At 39.3% G+C, this 21723-nt stretch overlaps 1 protein-coding gene and 1 non-coding gene across 3 annotated transcripts in view; both read right to left on the bottom strand.

Annotated features, from left to right (window-relative positions):
- The window catches only part of LOC114136816 (partitioning defective 3 homolog), a 384289-nt gene extending 368399 nt beyond the window's left edge, over positions 1-15890 (bottom strand). The window contains exon 1 of one of the 2 annotated variants that reach the window (XM_028005119.1): positions 15379-15890. In XM_028005119.1, coding sequence (XP_027860920.1) covers positions 15379-15498 — 120 coding nt within the window. In that variant the 5' untranslated portion in view covers positions 15499-15890. The remainder of the gene's footprint in view (positions 1-15378) is intronic. The other variant, XM_028005118.1, reaches the window with a different exon arrangement.
- A 4907-nt stretch (positions 15891-20797) lies between these two features.
- Positions 20798-20869, bottom strand: trnaw-cca (transfer RNA tryptophan (anticodon CCA)). Its single transcript has one exon. It is a non-coding gene; the product is annotated as a tRNA-Trp (tRNA).
- Positions 20870-21723: the final 854 nt, after the last annotated feature.

Raw genomic sequence — 21723 nt, 5'->3', positions numbered from 1 at the left:
GACTTAACTTTTTATGTTATTTTACTGTATTTACAGTGGGAGAACAGCTAAAAATAACTTGCATAAGCCCAGGCCTTATTTAGTTAATTTTCAGTCAAAATAACTAAACCTTAGAACACTGCAATAAAATAGAGTACAACTGTTAAATAATGCTTTTCATGTTGTTAAATTGTGATATTAAACAGGACAAGATTACATTTTTTAAAGAGAAACACAGTTGCATAGTTTTAGTAGCACATAGCATCTTTAGCTGTGCTGTGAAAAAGCTAGCATTCTAGCTAGTGGAAAAAGTCAACAAAAGCTACATATTTTCTGGAGGTAAAAGTAAGTTAAGAAGAGAGATAGGACTTACGTTTTTGTCAGACAGATGAAGCACAAGTAAAAGTGAATGTGCTGGAAGCAAATTAGGTACTACAAAGCTAGCACTTTCCAAGCAACTAGGCCTGCAGCAACAAAAAGCCACAGGTCTGATTAATGATATTCATTAGGGCTGTATCCTGTCCAGGTGTATTCTTAAAATAACCATTCCATGTCAGTACTTACTTTAACAACCACCACAACAATCAAAGAAGAAAAATAAGAAGATACTTACTTTACTCTCTTATGTTGCAGAGATAACTGAACTGAACTGAGCTGAGCTGAACAGACCAATAGGACCCCCCAGTGATTAGCTCCACCTGTGTTTCTTAGGCCATAAACGTCTGACTGGCAACAGTTTAAATAAAAAGGCTGCTGGAGTGTTATCTCTGCTGGCAAGCTTTTTGGTTAGTTATGAGGTTTTAAAACTTTTTTTTAATGTTTTTGGAACCGTTTCAGTATGTATTAGGCAAGGATAAAGCAGTGCATGCATCCCAGCTGTGCCACTATAAACCAGACAGCCTCACCATGTGGCAGAGGTGAACGTCTTACATTATCAGAAAAAAAAGGGCTTGAGATGAAATGCATTAGGTGTCCCCTGTTAAAAACAAGCTGGTTGTTAATGTTTTGACAAACCCCGTGAGCTTCCGCGGCGCTAACAAAGTGCATTGAAACTGATGCATGCTGTTAACAAAACAGTGGATCACACCCAAGAAAGCCTGGCATGGTCTGCGTGTCGAAACACTACAAACCACATAGTTGGCCTATGCTACAACTTGCTCCAATTTGAATAGTCTGAGACACAGATTGCCATCTCACAGAGATGTGAGATGAGAAAAACAAGGAATATTTACTAAAATAAAATGGAATTTGAGCTGGAACCTCCATCATGTATGTCATACCAAAAGCATTTATGTCAACCAGTAGAGGGCCAATTACTGGTAGAGGGTTTTCTTGAGTTTTTAACGGTCCAATTTATGAAATAGATTCTTTCTGGCTTGCAGTTATCTCTATTTGGTTTTCAGCTGTGTGGAGCATAGAGTAATCAGCCCTGGCCCTCTTCCATCTGTTGCTGTGCACTGTGGGGAAGAAGGCAAAGACAAGTATTCCTGCTTGGAAATGTCTCTTATTGCAAAAGACACAAAAGTCCTAATAAAACTTGTAGGACTGTTACCCATCATTGCTACTAAAATAAACATGGTGTTAAAATTGCACACGGCTAACTGTATCATGTCCTCCTGAACGGAAACCTTAACTAGTTTGCCGGGTAATAACAGCCAGGCATATTTTGCATTGGGCCCTTGAAAACTTTCGATATAGCAAAAAGAAAACACCTCATCCTATTGGCAAAACATTTTATCGAAAAACAAGAGTTCTGTATTTTTTTTCCAAATTGCCCTGTTTCCATTAAGAGAAATGTGAAATTGCACAATTATATGGTCAGTGGAAACAGTTGGTATACTGAATGGCATTTATTGTAACTGAGGTTGTGTGAAACGAGTATGCCGTTGATTTTAAACTGAAAAAAATATAGTTTATATGGTGGCTTTGTGTTGTAATAGACCTAATTCTAATTTTAACTCATTTAAAACTTAAATCCTAACCTCCCATTTAAATCCTCCTCCTAACTTAAAATTTGCTGATGCATGCTAATATGAACAAACAACATGCAAGTGCGGGCTGCACAGTGGCGCAGTTGGTAGACCTTCTTGCCTTGGAGCAAGAAGGTCCTGGGTTCGATTCGCGGCCCGGGGTCTTTCTGCATTCTCCCTGTGCTCTCTCCAGGTACTCCAGCTTTTGGCACAGTCCAAAAACATGACTGTTAGGTTAATTGGTTTCTCTAAATTCTCCCTAGGTGTGAGTGTACATGGTTGTGTGTCCTGCATGTTTCTGTGTTGCCCTGCGACAGACTGGCGACCTGTCCAGGGAGACCCCGCCTCTCGCCCGGAACGTTAGCTGGAGATAGGCACCAGCACCCCTCTAAGGGCCTCTAAGGCAGTGGTCTCCAACCTTGGTCCTCAGGGACCGCTGTCCTGCATGTTTTTGATGAGTCCGGACTACGGCACAGCTCATTCCTATGATTGCATCACCTCCTTTGCATTCTTTCAATTGCTGCAGAAGCTAGTTAATCACCTGTTCATTTAACCCAGGTGTACAGCAGCAGGGAACACCTAAAACATGCAGGGCAGTGGGCCCTGAGGACCAGGGTTGGGCACCACTGCTCTAAGGGACAAGGGTATAAAGAAGTGTGTGTTTGGAGGATGAAAAGAAAACAGGTTTCACAGAGTGAAATACTATTTATTTATTCCCTCTCTAATCCGAGTAGTCTTTAGTACGAGAAGCCCCAAGATGAAGGACTAGATCTTTGACTTTGGGTCAACTGTAATACTATCAGATTATCTGTAATACTTATAGTAGTAAATTATGTTTAATAAAAACAAAGAACTTCATACCGGACCAGATAACAATATCATCATTAAAAACATACAGGCAGGTTAAAGAAGTACTCCACATGATAGCTGTTAACTGTTTGCTAGCTTTATGTGTGCATGTCAAACTTCATGTCAATAAGTATAAACCGTTGCTGACTATAAAATTGTGCTCCACCATTACTAAACAGCAAAGTAATTTGTGTGTTTGAAGTTAAGAAACCTTCTTGTTAAAACGTGTTAAGCATAAACAATGGTAGGTGTGAACGCTACCTGGAAGAATGCACTGGGAAGCTAAAGAGTTTTTTCCCTTTACAACAGCAAAATGAAGCTTAATACCAGCCCTTTCTGCGTGAAATCCATTTAATATCATGCTGGTCCTTACTGTCTGGGACATATGACCTAGTCTAGGTACCAACTACTCAACAAATAGCCAAGCTATTGTTGGCTTGTTCCACACTTTGGTCAACTTTTGTTGTTTCTTTTTTTTTTTATTAAACATCTTTGAGTTGAGTTGTATTGAATGAGAGTTGAACAGTGGTGTGGCTGGTAGCACTGTTGCCATGCAGCAAAAGGTTCTGCATGAAGTTGGCAAGTTCAACCTATGCATGAATGCATTCTCTATGAGTATTCTGGCTTCTTGTTAAGATGATTGGTAAATCTAAATTGTCGTAGGTCACTATGTTGCTTTGTGATGTACTTGCAGCCTGTCCAGGGTGTACCCCAGCTCTCACCCAATGACCTGCAGAGATAGGCAATAGCAACCATTGAAGAACAAGTCTGTGTTGACAATGGATACATGCATTGAGTGGGCCTGTTTTTAATGTTTCAGATTTGGCCACAAGAGAACCACAGTATGGTGTTTTTGGAGTTCAGAGATAATTATTTGTATTTCTTATTATTCTGAAAACCACATTACATTGAAACTTCTAAAGTGGCACAAAAAAAGAGGAGAGTCTACTACTAAGACGATATGTTGTGTTGGTTACTGTGACGGGGATTCCCCTGACTTCTACACTCTACCTACCAAACAACCAGTTTGGTTGAAGGAATTGCATGAAACAGACTTAACGCTAAGCTTTCCTAAAACACCTATTATTCTCCATGGACTACTCTGTCATGACATATGGGTGTGTATCCGGTAAATAAGGATGGAAGCACAAGTGTATATTGAAATAATAACAACAAAAAGTAGTTGGGGAAGTATTGGTGCATTGACAGAGTATTAGAGTGCAGGGCATTAAAGTCTATTCTCACAGCATTTTATGAACGGGCGAGTATACAGATCAGAAAGACAAGCTGATCGTTTCAAGGTAGTGTCTTCTAGTCAAATGCTTTAGGGTTGGAGTCATTGACCTGAACTTTTATTGATTCTTACTTTAGAACCAATAACTACACATTCTCTTTGATGATAAAGCAGTCTTCTAACAATGTGGTGAGAAAAGGCAGTCATTCTACCCCTGAGTGTGCTGTAATTCAAGCTGCTCTGTTGCATCCAAAGGCAAACTGGCCAGCTGTCCCAACCATGTGCTCCAAAGAAGACCTGCCTCAGATTCTTTTGTCCACAAAAGAAAAATCCAATTCCTTTGAAAGACTCTACAAATGAAAAATAAGATGTGATCGGCAGTATTCAGTCTACGTCATCACCTCTGACCCCTATCTCTGCCCCTAATAAAAAAGCAACTCCACTGCATGATGCTACTACCACTACCATGTTTCATAAGTTGCTCTGAGAAGTCACCTGTGCGTAAGTTACTCAATTTTCTGAAGAGAAAATATTAGGATGTTGTGTTGGTTGACTGCATAAAATATGGATAAAATTCATTGACGTTTGAGGTCATAACATGACAAACCACAGAGAAGCTTTTGCAGAACACCATAATCATGCTTAGAGCAAAGTATTTGTCTATAGAACAAAATGTACGTCAGCATAACCTCAATTACCTTAAATCAAATGAAAGAAACAAGTCTTCTGCGGTACGATAGCCTTTAATCTACATCAATTACATTTTGACTCACTTTGAGGCATGTCTTCTTCTTTAAACAGAGGTTGGAGAGACCTGAACTGATGACATTGTAAAGTTATGAGGTCTAAAAAAGTAGAACAATTATTTTATTATTTTACCTCTCTGTTCTTTGTGCTTGTTCCATTAGCAAAGAAGGAACACACATTAAATTAGACAATTTGCCTCTTTTCCCAAGGGCTCTTTTTGTGCAGAGACCTGAGCGTGATTTGTTTTTTGTTTATTTTCAGTGGAGAAATTGAATTCTGGGGAGAAAAAAAAACGTTGGCCCAACACCTTTTATTGCCGTGTTTAGCTCCTTTGTTCTGGAACCATGTTTCACTGCCTCTTTTGCAAACACAACTCGACTCTTGACAATGCAGCAACAGCTAACACATTTAATCAATTGAACTGAATTGCCTCATATGTTTGCAACTACTTATTTCTTAGTCACAATACGAGGCAGGATTAGAGCCACTGTAAAAGCTCTGAGAAAGACGGCAGTGAGCCAACATTACATCATCACCTTTGTCCTTGATATAAGCGTTTGGAAAAAGCTGTGGCAGAAAGGCATGAGAAAAAAGGTTGATGTTGTTTTAGCAAAGAAAATCTGGTGTTAAAAGTTAATATAAAAGACTTTAGCACCTAAAGAGGCCAGTTTTCACTCCGTTCTCTTCATTGTCTCTGTTGTGACCAGAATATGGAGATTTTTATCTTAAATAGTCCTGACCAGCTTCAAAAACCTAAAATCCCCCAAAAAAATAAAAAATAAAATAAACATTGGCGCTAACCATAACACTCTTTAGTGCAGAAGTTACAAATGCACAAAGACAGACTGATCTAAATACATTCAGTTCAATTCAATTCAAATGTACTTTATTTATTACGTGTTGTCCAAACTTATCCAAGTATCCAATCACTGCTAATCCACTTGATTTGTTTTTATTGCTCCTTTTTAAGTCTCTCACTGATAGTTTGAAAGCTAGGAAAGGAGACCTATAAGTGAAATATTTTAGATGAGTTGAGAAACAGGAAATAAAACGCTAAATGCCAAATAGCAAGCTTATTCTTGGGGTTCTAACATCTCCTTACAATAGAATACTGCAAATGTTTGCAGTATTTTGGAAAATTTCACAAATTTCAGTCTTGCATAAGGGTTTGAATTTTCTACGGCCTACTAATGCTAATGATGCTAGAGGTGCTAATCGCTAGCATTAAATGCTAAAGACAGTTTGAAATGTCAGCTACTGAAGTTGATTTGATTTTGTTTTAAATTCGCAAATTCTCAGTTTCCAGATATTCCTGTCTTATACACAAGATGATGTCATCTCTGCTCGTATGAATAATTAACAGGAAGGTGGCAAGTACTATAGTGCTGCTAACTGTAGAACTTAAAGAAAACTTGAAAAAAAATGGTACCAGCATGTCATACATTTACAAAAAAAACCCAGAGGCTGCAATTTCTATTTTTCTTAATCACTTGGGGAAATTAAAGTCGGGTCAAAACTGAGTCGTGTGTTTCCTATCACAGTTTTCAAATCTGTCAAAACATATGCCACACAGCATGTAAAAACATGTAAAAACATTCCAGTCTTCAGGCAAACTGATATAACTGGTTCCCTGATAATATTATATGCTCTCTGCGCACCTTTTGGCATTCAGAGGATGGAAATAGACAAAGATCTTGTCAGATAAAAATAAGCGAAGCTTGGGAAAAAAAAAACTTTGCTTGTCCTGTAAATACCACAGAGAAACTGATTACTAAATTTTGCAAACCACAACTAATAACACATTCGTCAGCTTCATTTCTATTCCATGTGTCTAAAAAAGGCAACTTCTGCTTGGTGAAGATAAAAGTTCTAGGTCAAATATCGTCATTCCAATAAGACTTCTGCTGATGTCACACGATTCAGAAACTTTTTCCTCTTGACAAAAAAAGGTTGAATTGAAAAACAGACTTCATACTGGCATACTTTATGAAGGAAGTATTTTTACTACCTTAAATAAACAGGAAGTTCAAAACCTGCCAGTTTTACAACCATCCTTTGTCTATTAAGTCCTTTCCAGACTTAAACATACCATTAAAGATATGTCAGATTTTATGCAGTCCATTTTGTTCTATATGTCTGTTTTAATTTTGTTTTCTTAAAATTAGCCAATAAGTTAAGATATGGAAAAGAAATTAGACTTCTGTTGGTATAAAAGGCAGATTTAGTTGTCCACAGATTTCAGGTCTGGTATTCCTGAGCAGTACTTTGAAAATCTTAAATGAACGCCGCATTACCTCCACCAGACAATTCCTATGCAACAGATGAGAAGGTATGTTTAGTATGCAAAACATAAGATTTTACAATCAACATCTATTGTAATCTCAAGTTGAAACAGGTTGGCATGAAAACGATGCTTTGCTATTCAGCTCCAAGGGCACTGAAAGCAAACAGCAAAAACCAAAACAGAAATCCAAGAATATGAGAAACTACACCACCATGCAAAACAGATCCTGACCCTGAACAGACAGGACATAGCAGGAAAACCAATCCTTGGCATGGCCATGGCATACTCAGACTCTGGCAGTCACCACTGTGGTATTTTGCCTACTTTTTCTGCTCAGTCTTTTTCCCAACTTTGCTCCCTGTGCTCTTTGCAGACCCTCCTACAATCGGCATACAAATGTGTTGACCTGTGTTTGAGCCTGAAATCCTTGCACCTGGGTGGGGAAGAGTTCGGATTACATAAGGTTCACGGAGACTGAAGTCAAAGTCTGCGATGCCATTCACATCAGCAGGGGACGTTTGCCAGACTGTTGTTTAATCAGTCTTCCCTGTGGTTTTCAGCATGGTGAAACTGCTTAGTAGCTTTTCTTTTTTTTCATATTGTACCAAATGCACATTTAGAGCAGCTTTAAGGCTATAAAAGACATAATCAGCCTCCAAATGCATTCTTCAAAGGATTTAGTCCCTGAATTTGGACACAGTCCATGTGTGGCAGCCAATAGAAATGATCACCCTAAACTAGGGATGAACATTGTATCAGATTTAACATTGGTAACATCCATCCATCCATCCATCCATTTTCCGTTCACCCTTGTCCCTAATGGGGTCGGGAGGGTTGCTGGTGCCTATCTCCAGCTACGTTCCAGGCGGGAGGCGGGGTACACCCTGGACAGGTCGCCAGTCTGTCGCAGGGCAACACAGAGACATACAGGACAAACAACCATTCACACACAACACACACCCCTAGGGAGAATTTAGATAGACCAATTAACCTAACAGTCATGTTTTTGGACTGTGGGAGGAAGCCGGAGTACCCGGAGAGAACCCACGCATGCACAGGGAGAACATGCAAACTCCATGCAGAAAGACCCCGGCCGGGAATCGAACCCAGGACCTTCTTGCTGCAAGGCAACAGTGCTACCAACTGCGCCACTGTGCAGCCCCATTGGTAACATTTGTTAGTCAATTCTGAAAACATTGATGTTGGTCAGATGAGAAAAACTGGGCCAATGTTAGTAACTAATGTTTATTTTTATCTGGTTTCTGTTTCTGTATGTATACTGTACATATATATGCAAATATTGGGTATCAACCATAACAACAATGTTCAATATTAATATTGGATAACGTTACACATTGTCATGTTGGTGAATCTCTACCCTGAACACACTATGGCTACCAAAAATGGTGGTGGTAGTGTGATGTTATGGGCCCACTTTTCCAAAAGCAAGCCCATCCATACTGACTGAAAACCCGTCAGTATGGATGCACCGATATGCAAATTTGGATCAATATCAACATCCAATCTGATTCAGAAATTTGGGCAAAGCTTGAAAATTGATGCTCTCCTTCCAATTGGAGTCTGAGCTTTTTTGAAAAGAAGAATGTGTAAAAAATATCAGTCAGAATAAAAAAGCGCACCACACTTTTCAGATTTCTATTTGTAAAAGTTTTTGTATAATTTTCCTTTCCCCTGACAATAACGTGTTACTTTGTGTTGCTTGTCACATAATCCCCAATAAAATGCATGAAGCTTGTGGTTGTCCGTATTTCAGTTCTCCATCAGGAATGCAATAACATTGTATGTCAGGACAGATCTGAGTTAATTATTTTGTGACTGTAGCATTACCAGACTTGCTTGCAAATTTAAAAAAATTATCTAACTGATGAATTTCAAGTCACCAGTTTCTAACTACCAACATGACTAAACAAGCAATTTACAAGCTTCCTTGTAATTGCAGGCTGTCACCAGAGTGATCCCCTTTTCTCAGTGTTTACATTCACTCCACGATATCTTTGATTATAGCAACTACAGCCGATTTTTCCAATGCATGTGTAGTTCAAACAAAGCAAAAATGGATGTGATCAGCTCAATCGTTCACTTAGATCTTCGGTAATAGTGAAATAGGGCTTTGCATATTTGAGGCGCTTTAAATCTCTTCTCTTCTGGATGGCTGGGCTAACTGAAACCCATGACTTGTGGAGCAGCAGGAGTGATGTTCTACACGGGGATTGGTACTGGACTTCACCCTGAAACAAAGTGAGGACGAAATGAGAAGTATAATGCTGTGATCTACAGATGGTGACGATGTTCATGCAGTCTCTTCTTCTAGTCATTTGCCTCCATTTGAGGTTAAAAATGTAACTTTAGCTTGGTGGTTGCATTGACTAGCTAGCACTTATCGCTACTCTTTATTCAATATGGCCTCCTCCAACACGTAAAATCCCTATCCTCCACCTGAATTGGTTCCCCCTTTTCATGCTGCAGCTGCAGTCTGTTACATAACAGCTAAGTGAAGTGAGCTAATGAGGACTGACAGCTCTTTTAAGGCACTTCCCACATTCTAACTGATGAGCTTTTCTGCAAAGCATCACCAGGATGGGTCCATGTCAAGTCTTTACTTGAGGATTTCAGGATTAAAAACTGAACTTTTGACTCCGTCTTGTCTACAGTAAAACCTAATCCCAAAAGTGTTCCTTTCAATATGTTTGTTTTGAGGAGTGGGGGGACATCTAACCTAGCTACTCAACAAAAGAGACAACAGAGGAGTGTTTAAATAGATGTGGAAAATAGTGATGTGCATTTAGCTAAATTGAAAAAAATACCCCATAGCTAGCTTCACACAAATGAGACAGACATAAACAAAAGAGGCATGTTTAAATAGATGTGGAAAATAGTGTTCATTTAGCTAAATGAAATTTTACCCACTGGCTAGCTTCACACTTATGGCACACAGAGATTGCTATCTTCTCAAAGGAAACAAACAAGTATTCCTCCTGCAGAGAAAGGCTTTTGGCTCTGATTGGTTCATTCTTCTGGCGTTACTCCAAGTAACTTGTAACTTGTGTGCAATGTCACTTTAAATACACAGACGAACTCGTTGGGTGCTGTTGCAACAGCCCTGGAGCTCAGAGTGTTGCTCAGGACTGCCATGAGAACAACAACACAGTATTCCAAACCAAAACATGGGAAAATGTGTTGACTCGAAGCTGGAGTGCCTTGCAAAAGCGTGGACACTTCTCAAACCAGACCGATTAGCACAGAGTAGTTTTGAATTTGCAGAGAAAATTCTGGAAATGTGATGAGCAATTTAATATGACACCCCTAAATAGAATCCAGGGCAAACAAAACATTCAGATCCATTTGGTTGCATGAGAAATACCTATTTCATGAAAAATTGCTGAATTTTTGAAAGACTAACTGACCGATCTTTAAAAAAACTGATATATAGAGATTCAAGTTTTTATCGATACCAACTTTTTTTGTCTGAAAAGTCACTAAATATTTTGAAGGAGTTGCTAAATTGGCAACGGTGAGGTGAACTCATTAACCCGGTCGGCCGATCTGTCTGTCAATCCCCTCCTATGGCAGAGCCAAAAGGGGAAAGTGATTGATTTTCAGACCTTTGCAGAGGTAGTTAAGATTGGTGGTTTCACTTATAAGTATTGGCTAAACACCAATCTCCAATCTTCCAAATCCGGGCCGATTTATTGATGCACCGCTACTTTTAAACAGTTACTGTAATCTATAAGCTTCTTATTGCATGATGGATGATGTGATGTGCATCTTTATAATCTATAACAGATTAATGGCTTAAAGGATGAAGCTTCCCTTAAATTTCTGGCTCAAAGGACACATGTTCTTCATATGCAGATAATGTAGCTGCTTAAATGAAACACTAGTATGGAAATATGCAACTTTCAGTCTTGACTTATAATCTTGTTCAAATAAGAAAATTCTCCATTTGTATACCCTAACAGTCTGGCTGTGTTGTGACATGTCACCAAGTCTGTGTTTAGGGAATCTAGGGGGAGTAAAAAAAGGCCAATTATGTGCTTTAGGGCTTTATCGTACATTTAGCCTCAGCAACTGTGGGAAAAGCAGAGGATGAATAACCACCCTGAAAAGCAGCTCTTCAAAGAATTAGATCCTCAGTGTCGAACCACAAACTATGGCTGGGGTGAGTGAACATCTGCATGCTCTTTGGTTATTTACCGCACACCGTCCGTTAGGGAACTCTAGTTTCAAGATGACGAGTTGCGATCTGTAGCTGCCAATCACATCTTCTTATTGCTTCTGCTTTTTGAGGAGAAAAGCAGTAAAGACAAAAGCTCTCAGAGCAGAAAGCAACAGAAGAGGCTGAGCGGTTCTAATCTTCCTTGATTGTGCATATTGTACACCAGATTGGAGCCGAAAGTAATAGCACTTGACAGGGCGACCGATGCCTCTTTTTTGCTCCCCACAGAGATGGTGACAAAAGCATCAAGAGTCCCTGGGGAAGCTCCGTTACATCAGCACGGGATGTACAATGACTGAGCTCAGCTGCTGCAATCAAATACAAAGTGGACGGTAAGCCTATTATGACTAATATTCAATATAAGCAACAAATATACACAGAGAAAACTCAGAACAGATTCAGAATTGCCGTTTGTATTCCTTGAAGCTGTTCACATTTTATTGATCTTGCAATGTCAGCTTCTGTACCTGGTTCACATGGCAAGATTTTAAAATTACTGACCGATTTTCAAAACCTGAGAGACCACACATGTGATGATACAAAATCGTAGGTATAACAGGTTTGGTCGTACGGTTTGTGGTATCGAGTCACTCGGCAGAAGCAAAACACCACACACCAACCGATTTCGCTCACCAACATTCAGATGTCAAACGGGAGATCTCGCAAAACCCTGCGACACAAAGAAACTGAGTTCAGAGAAAACAAACATGACTGAATGAGAAGAAGCATTGGCGATAGTTTGTGGACTATGTTTAACAGAGAACACAATTCAAAGATGTCTCCAATTATCTTGCCAATTATCGTGCCACAGCAGTCTGTTTCATCCTCTGTGTATTGTTAATTCCCCTGCGTGTTTCCGTCACCTCACTTTTTGATTGGCTACACGTCACATTCAACAGGCTGCATTGTCGTTTGTCCTTGGGGGATGCCAGTCACCCTCCTATATCGGGCAATGACAATTCAACATGTTGAATATTCCCAATTTTAGATTGGAGTAGTCGCCACGTCTTTCCACACATGGCAGGAATATGGTTTAAAATTATCTTTGGAGCCATCCCAGTAATCGGCACATCCTTACAATTTCTGGAATGGAAAGATCTGGAGAAATATTGGTATTAAAAATCTTCCTGTGTGAACTAGGCATTAAGTCTTTGGCAGCATCCAACAGGTTTCTTCCAAAGACTGCCCGGTATTTACCTCTATCTGTCTGCCAATCGTCTTCTCTTTCAAAAATAAGCATCCACAGTGCATGATGTAGAGCACTTCCATGTTTCACCATGAAAATTGTGTTTTTAGACCGATGTGCAGTGGTATTTTCCCACCACATCTGGAGTGTTGCATGCAAGACTTCAACGGTGTTCTCATCTGAAAAGAGCATCTTTCTTGCATGTGTCTGAAGTGTTCTTTTGTGTGGTTTGTGGCTACATTTAAATTGGATTGATGCACTGAATTGGTGCATTTAGTGGCAGGAAGCTGAATATAAATGAATATCTTATTTTTAAGGATATTTGAAGACAAGGTATCATTTTTCTTCAACCTTACTGTTATAGTCTATCTGTCATAGAATATCCCAATAAAATACATTGAAGTCTGTGATCAAAAAGCAATCAAATGCAAAAGTAGAAAAAAAAAAACCCTATTCAGAGAGGGGTTTGAAATCTGAGACCCTACACTCCGGGGAAGACACTTTTTTTCACTTTCTCTAAGGTTTCAGCTTATTGTATTAATCCATAGCAAACACTGAGCAATACTTTCATATCATAAGATGCGAGAGGAGACTGCATCGAAAGAAATCCATTGCACTTCAATAGATGACGAGCAAGATGTTAGCAGCTGTAAACCTATGAAACTCGGAGAGATTACATCTTTTGTGTGGTCTGAAAGGCCTTGTCTTACACAAGCAAAGCCAAGCATTTTCCAAGGGGAAACTACACCGGATCTTTTCAAATACACGGCTGCATGGATCAATGGATGAGTCGCCTGCATTCTGCTGAGGTGAGGAAAGCCATGATGCTCTAGTAAGAATAGGAGGGAGACGTCTCAGTGGTTACCGGTGTACGTCTAGGGAGGAAATGCTCCTCAGGATGACCAATAAAGCTGATCAGATTAATCGCTCTTTCACTGTAAAGCTGGTGGGTGTCCACAGTTGCCCCCCCACCATTTACTAACCGTTGCCCTATAACCCTTTGTTAAACGTACTTATAAGGCCAAAATTACTCAAATTTAGACAGAAATTTTACATTTCAAATTTTTAAGAAGGAAATAAGACAAATAAGAAAGGTATCTTTGAAAACATAACAAAAGAATATAAAATAATTAATTTGGGAATTTAAAAAAATTGTTTATTACAGTTTAAAAATGGCATGACCCTTCACAATAATCAGGGGAACATTTTATGTTGTAATGAGCAGCGTTTTTATATGTTTCTGCTGGTATTTTTATGGTTATGATGAGCTCCAAGTCTTTGAGATTGGAGGTCTTTTGACCATAACCCCAATCGTTAGCTCCCTCCACAGACCAGACATAAGTCAGGGCTATACAACATTAATATTACTTCCAGCACGAAGAAACATGTTGGAAAAATTCAAATAGTATTTTAAGCTTCAATATTACATTGTTTTGTGTTCGCTATGATATATTCACAGACCAGACAAAGACCTTTTTTTAGCATCCGGGTCACTTTGGGTCATAAAACCGTTCAGGGAGAAGTTTTAATGTGGTCGCATCTACCATAATTAATAATATGAATGTCCACGCAAAAAAAAACAAAAGGATTTCAGCAAAAAATTGTAAATGTCAAGACCTAATATGTGAATGTAGCTATATACTGATGAAATTCAGTCAGGCATCTGAAAACTTCAATTAAGGTCTGTCCAGGTACAAACCTCATCATGAGAAAAGTTGCAATCATGACTCCTAGGACAACTCAGTCTTTTCCGTACCTACAACTGATGCCAACTTCTTTTTGATCTCTTGTGCCTCCCCTTAAGCCATCTCACCTTCAGCAAATAATAATAATAATACATAATTAGACGCCCGAGAAGGTTTTTGAATATGGCCTACCTGTTGAGTTCCACAGCCACTAACCAACTAAAATTTTTATCAAACCTTCAGAAAAAGACAAGTTGGGCGACTACGAGTTGTTTGGCAACGGTTTTAAATAAAAGAAATCAGACCATGTTCTACAGTTTTGCTCAAACCAAGCCAAAGTAATCATGCCAGAAGAATCTCAAACATGCCTAATTGGAAATTTGAGACAGCTAGACCCCCCACTCTGATGTGACTCCAATGATAATAGAAGCAATTGGCAAAGTGCTGTCACACACCATGGTAACAGTACCAAGCAGGAATTCTTTTATTTGTCTTTTACTGGGGTTTAGAGCGAAGCCGCAAGAAAACAACAAAGCTATCACATTAAACTTGATCACATTGAACTTCTTTTTTTTTTTTTTTTAAACCGTGTAAGCCCAGGGCCCAAAGAGAGAATGTTAGAGTGAATTATGCAGCATGCAGATGCTGGATGCTTCAGATCAGACGATATGGAAAGCAGTTATTGCCTAATTCACCTGATCTCCCCTCCTTGTGTAATTACACACAAATACCTGCAGTCACACAGCGCGGGTCTTTTTTTTTCTCCCCACCCAGTTTGAATTCCTGCTCACTCTGAATTTATTGCATAATTTCTTACTTTGTTGCTTCAACGTTTTCATGGGGGGAAAAAAATAAAAGTTTAAATCAGACATTCACGTGTGGGAGAAGTTTGAGAATTATTTTAGAGGCATTTGGATGTCATTGCTGGTTTTGTCAAAAAAAAAAAAAAAAAAATGGGTTGGGAGGGGAAGTTCTCCAGGAGGAACCCCTGGGGGTCTCAGTTCGTTCCCCAGGGGGAAAAGCAAAAAGAGAAAGAAAAAAAGAAAGCGCCATGTTGAGGCTCCCCGGTGTGAATCCAGCGCACAGCTCCGGGAACTCGCAAAGCAGACGGTACAAAATCACTTCCACGCAGGAGAGACAGTGTGTGTGTGCGTGTGTATGAGTGTGAGAGAGAGAGAGAAATGAGGAAAAGGAGGGGGAGACCTACCTTTGCAATGGCCTTTTTATACCTCATGGCTGCTTGTTCGATAAGGCTTTGCACTTTTACGTTCCCATCTCCACACGGAACGACCACGCGCGTCCTCCCGAAACACACCGTCACTTTCATGTCTCCTCCGCTGCTGTTAATCCTAAAGAGGAAAAAGCCGCGTCCGAACGACGACGACAACAACAACCATCCCGTGTGTGTGAATGAGTGGAAATGGGTGAAGGTGAAACAAGTAAAATCCCCGAGAGAGAAGTCGCTGTTCGCTGTGCTGCCGAGTCCTCAGAGGAGAAGCGGGCAGAAGCTCCACGCGCAGGATCCCAGCGGCGGGGCTGGGTGGCGTCCTCCCTCGTGCCGCGCTATAACTGAGTCACTTCACTTGCTTGAAAGTTCCCAACTAAAAAAAAAAAAAAAAAAGAAAGCCTTCCCGACTCCGACCGCACAGCTGACAACTGACACTGTGTGAGAGCCACGTGTTCGAGCAGGCACGAAGAATGTGCTCGGCAGCCCAGCCAGAGCGCTCAGTGGGCAGGCAGAGCCGCCCGTCTACTTCTTCTGGTTTTTGGAGTCTGTTGTTTTTAACGATTGAACGTGAAATGGGTGGTTTTTGTCAACAACAAAAAATGTTTGGTATTATAACTGTAATGCACTTTGGAGTCTTATTTGTTGCAAACATCTATCGTAGTATAATTCATTTTTGCAACTGACTACACTTTTTTTTTCTCTCTTAACCTGACTTGGGTTTCAAATATAAGTGAAATTGAGTTCAGTTTAGTTCAAGACATGTAAAGACGGCAAAATAAAAATGTGAGTTTTTGTGAGTAACCAGGGGTTCTGGTTAGGTGAGATGAAATAGAAGTGGTCTGTTCGATACAAAATAACTAGAATATTGATACCAAATATTAGATCGATATCAGTGTGTTAAGATTGATACTTGGGGTTTTTTTTTTTTGTTTGTTTTGCAGTTTCTGTTGATCATATTAATATGTTATTAAGGTATTTTGTACACCTTAAGGACAAAAATTTGACGATACATCAGCTTAAATAATAAAAACATTGGCAATACAACCCCTGTATTTATTTGGTATTGGATTAATACCAAAATATGCAGTACTATAGAGAAAGTATAGTGGTTTGAGATTTTTATTCACAAGACAGGAACCCTGAACATGTGGTCTAAGCAACAATGAAATAGTTTAGATCAAAATGTATTGATGTACATTGAATCCTTAGTGTTTTCAGGGGTATTTAAAGGTGCCTTGGAACAGCTCAAATCCACAAACACTTGAGTCTGTCACACAAAAAATGTTTACCACTGCCTATTTTAATAGTGCACACACCAAATATACCTTAATATGCATTACTATTCACCATGTAAACATTTAGCTAGCTAGTTGTTGTAAAGTGGTAAAACGTAAATGGATGGGTAAATGGGTGTGATACTTTTGCAAGGAACTGCAAAAATGATTTGAGGGGATATAGAAGAACATTTTATCTTGACTTTGGTCCCCATTTAAGAAAAAGGCAAAACAAGAGAATATGTTTGTTAATGTGAAGCCATTTCTATGTCAAATACATACAAACGCCTACATAATAAATTCCACTCAACCTGCTGCATAAATATCAATTTTAACCAACAAGAAAGACTTTGTGAGTCTTTTCTGCACTTGTAACGTCGGATCAGAGCACATACTAATGGGAGTAATTATACTGTGTATGAATTATTGACCTGCATAGCTGGATAAGGACTATGCCAAAGGATAGATAAAACGTATGACCCAATTTACAGAGAAAAGCTGAAACCTTTCTGCGGAGATTCCCTCGCTCCCTGCAGCTCTGGCTCTTTATGATCCAATGTAGTCCAAATGAATGAACATGAACGTCGGCTCAGCATGGACAAACCAGGTCCAAAACCGTGCAGTGTTAGCACAAGCATCAGGGTGTCACATGGGCTAAAGTTTCTAAGCTGGCGCCGAGTGTTTGCCTGGTGTCAGATGTCTTTGTTTATTGCAATAATAACTTCTGACCATGCTCTATGACTTCCTTATTTCTTCTGTTTGTAGGGGTCAGGGTTCAGCTTGCAGAGGAATAATCTAGCCTCAACTATACCTACAGTGACACATCTGACTCTGGAGGAAAATATGTTCTATGGTATGCTCGTTTACAAGTGCTATGAGTTCTATGAAGCTTTTAAATTTGACAGGAAATGCACGAGAAGCTGAGCTGAACTGTCTCCACAGGTTATTTCTTCTGAGATCTCGACGATGACGTATAGCAACAACACACCTCCTTTCACTTTTATGTAACTAGCTCCACCTAGTGGTGGCCGGGAGCAAAAATATTCAATGTGAAAACACCTCCTTAAATATGTGCACGTTTTTTTTTAACCATCGGTAGAGAGTGAACATCACTTAGAGTTATAATTTGACAGTTTAGGTAATGGCACAAATTTCTGTAAAAACAAAATGAAAAATCTGGATCTGGATCTATAAATAAAACAATAACAATAGGTAAGTATGTTAAGCACTCTCGAAAATGCAACAAAGAGAAGCTTCTGCAAGGTTAAAAAAAACAACAAACCAAAACTAGTACTGTGCTGCTTGTCTTATAGTCTTTTAATCGCATGTTACAGGTTACAGTGTTAAAATGTCAATAGTGACGTATTAATGCAATTTTCAATTTAAATTGATTTATTCACAGTAAACAATGCTAAATGATAAAAACAAGCAGCCCTTGCTTTGTACCAAGGTTTTCTAGCCACATGCTAATTTGCAAACTCAGTTCTTGGTTGGAACTATTTTCTTTCAACAGCCACCCAAGATTTTAGCACTTCGATGACAAACAACTAGTAATATTTTTATTAAAGCGAGAACTATACCAACAAACTTGCTTTCAGAGAAATAAGGACTGAAACGATGCCGGTGTTTTGCCTTAAGGCCTCCAAATGAAGAAGTCTGCCTTTGGGAATAACTAAAACTAGCAACGAAGAAAAAATCTTTGACAGAGAATTGAAGATTGGTAGTTATAGAGCCCTGCTCTGGTTTTTGTAAATAAAATGTCAAAACAAGTGTGAGTATTCATTATCCTGAAAGTATGCTTCTATTTCTCTTTTCCCCACTTACATTCCCCCCCCCCCCTGGTTACTGAAGTGTGGGAAGCGCACCTTCTCCGTTTATACATTTCCAGACATGCCCGGCATGGAAAGCAGACTGGCAATACAAAGGAGACGATGTAAACACCGAATGCCTGTCTCTGTGTGCGTTCTGACTGTCATGGAGGTGTTTACCCTGCGTGCTGGAACACGGTCTGAAGAATGGGCATTCATAGTACGTCCTAATGTCATGACATGCTTACATCATACTATGAGGTGTCATTACTTACAAAGACCGCTTTGATACTGACTCACTTAAAAAAAGAAAGCAACAGTTCCTTGACGTTCAAGTAGATTCAAGTAGAGCTTTCTACCGAAGGCTTCCAAGGTACTGACAATAGCTTTGAGCGTTTAAGAAGCTGTTAAGAAGTTCTTGTGGTTCAATAATCTTCTACGAGCGAACTAACACACGCACATACAAAAATAAATGTGATCTGACAAGAAAATACCAAAGAGCCACAGAGTGAGTTCGGTTGCCCCTGGACTTCGGATGCCGCAAGAACTTACATGTTGTCGGCAGATTCAAGGCAGAATTTACGGTATTTACGGAGGAGCAAGGCTGGCATCTTGCGAAGCACCACAAATCTGGAGCAAACTTCCAGAAAACTGCAAAACAGCCAAAACACTGAGCTTATTCAAATCAAGGCTTTAACCCCCTCTGTTTGGATGAATGTTGTTGATAAGTAGTAAGTGGAACATTGATCGACATATTCCATGTGTACTTGCTTGACCATTTTAATGATGGCATCTGACGAAATGTAATGTTTTATTGTTTGTGTCATAATTAGCAACTGCATGACGTCTCTACGATGTAGAAGATCGTTACAACTCGCTGCTGAAATGCGCCACACAAATAGACATGACGTGACAGCGACTCTCTTTGGCAGAACGTCTCTGAGTTTAGGAGAAACCACAGTGCCTCGTGAAGGCATGCATACCACGTGGACCCGTTCATACTTTCTCACGTTACAGCTCCAAAATTCATTGTATTTTCTTTAGGAATTTCATGTGAAAGCTCAGAAAATTATATATTTGTTTCAAGATTTTATTGCAAACATGAACCTAAAAATGTTGAGGTATACTTTTATACAGTCCTCATTGCTCTAAAACAATGTATCCACTCCGTGCTGCATTAACAGACATTAACGCTTTTGTCGAATAAGTGTGAAATTAATTAAATATGAAGTGAAAGACAACTGCTTAAGTGTTTCCCCCCTCATCTTCTTCTGATGATACATCATCAGAACAAAGCAGCTGAGTCTGTACAAGAACATTCGGCGGGAATGTTATGTTGGCTAGGTGCCTCGCTTGATTGTACGATTTAAAACCTGAAGGATTGAGGTTCTGTTAAAAAAAACACACACACACACACACACACACGCAATTGCTTTAATGAAGGGCCTGACGCACGCTGAGGCTTGCACAGCAGGTTGGAAAGCTCTACTACGAGCTGCTGCTACCTCGACTGTATGAGGAAAAAATAAAAAAATCATTAGCTCAGGGCAATGTTAATCCACAATCCTGAGTAAGACGCCAAAACATTCAACGTGTAAAGGCGAGAGCACGTTAAGCCCAAAAACAAACAAGTAACTTTGGCCGTTGCTTTAAATTGTGACATGTCTTGTCTTGTTTATCTTCTACCCCCTTGGTCACAGTTTTGACCAAATTTTAATGTTAATACATGCGGTTTGCTCTTATTTACAAATTGTAATTATGACGAGGAGAAGCAAATGCATGCATTTAGAGTCAGGTTTCCTTCTGCCTGGTCTTCTTTTCAGGATTCAGTACAGGTTTTGGAAAAAAAAAAAAAAAAAAAAATCCCTAACTGCCTTGTTTGTGGTTTTTGGGGCGCATGTTGCACAGTGTGAATGTTGAGAGGTGATGTTACCGTTTCGGCCCTCAGGATTTATGGGTTAACAAATTCAACCAGATGCCGTTCCACATACTTGTTCTGGAATAAACAGACATTTACAGTGTGTTGAAGGAGTATTTCAGGTTTCGCTTGGGAATTTTTTTTTTTTTTTCCACAACACACAACCACAAATTTGGGTCTCGTTCCACCTTCTTCCACGTGATTACTGTGTCCTCTACAGCGCCTGGTTGCTGCTAATTATTAACCAGAGGAGCATGTGGATGGAAAAACAAGTATCCAAGTGAGTCATTTGGTGTAACATCTGACTATGCATATTTTATAATGGCATCATACATTAGTATTAATAAGCACATACGTATGGATTTCAATGTGGTCTGTTTGGAGAGGAGAAAAGGGTTTGACCCCGACGTGATTTGAACACGCAACCTTCTGATCTGGAGTCAGACGCGCTACCGTTGCGCCACGAGGCCTTCACCGCCCGTCTAGCTGAAAGAGGATAATACAACCAGAGTATTGGTCATTTTGATGTCCATTTGCAAATCAGATATATACCGTGAGATTTAGCCGCGTTATCCCCTTCAAAGATGAACAATTTCCGAAGAAAATCAGTCCTGAACAGGGGATTAATATTTTATTTCTCTTTAAGCTTACGTCAGCACCAAGGACAGCTGCCTATTATAGCTGTTCTCCTTCCGCACGCTCACGCGCACTCAGCGCGAGACGACAAACAAATAAAAGCACGCTAATCACAATGAAACGCGGACGTCAAGTGCGTAAAAGAAAAATGTTTATACTAATGTACTTGTCAAAGAGTATTTAAAATCCACTCAGGTTGATATTTCTGATTTAATATATGAATGACAAACATGAATTAAAACATTTTTTTTCTATAACTCTAAAATGCAAATGATTTAATTGAAATTGTTTTAACATTGATACAAATAGTGCTGTTAAACCAGCATGGCAACATTTTTCAAATATTATGCAGTAAAAAGTTCTCTTATTACGGTAAATACTTTACAACATAAAATCGTTATTTTAAAAACTAATTACACTCGTACTTCGAGCTTAATTTATGTTGGGGGGTTTTTAAACTATAAGGGTGTAAGGATGAACTGGTAGAATATTAAACCTACATTAGCTGTCCAGTAGGTGGCAGTATACTAGATAGAGCCTTTTATTACTCCGAATAAAAACAGAAAGAGGCTCGTTATTAAGGTAAAGTAAATCAGATACACACCAGCCAATAGCAAAAGGATGAAAAACTCAACTACATTCTCACAAAAAAACTACGTAAGAATTTAATTTTAGCACAGCAGCATAG

Source organism: Xiphophorus couchianus, chromosome 21, assembly GCF_001444195.1.
Source record: "Xiphophorus couchianus chromosome 21, X_couchianus-1.0, whole genome shotgun sequence".
In the NCBI taxonomy this organism is placed as follows: domain Eukaryota; kingdom Metazoa; phylum Chordata; class Actinopteri; order Cyprinodontiformes; family Poeciliidae; genus Xiphophorus; species Xiphophorus couchianus.
Note: the sequence above shows the minus strand (reverse complement) of the source record. Positions and strands in the feature narration are given on the sequence as shown.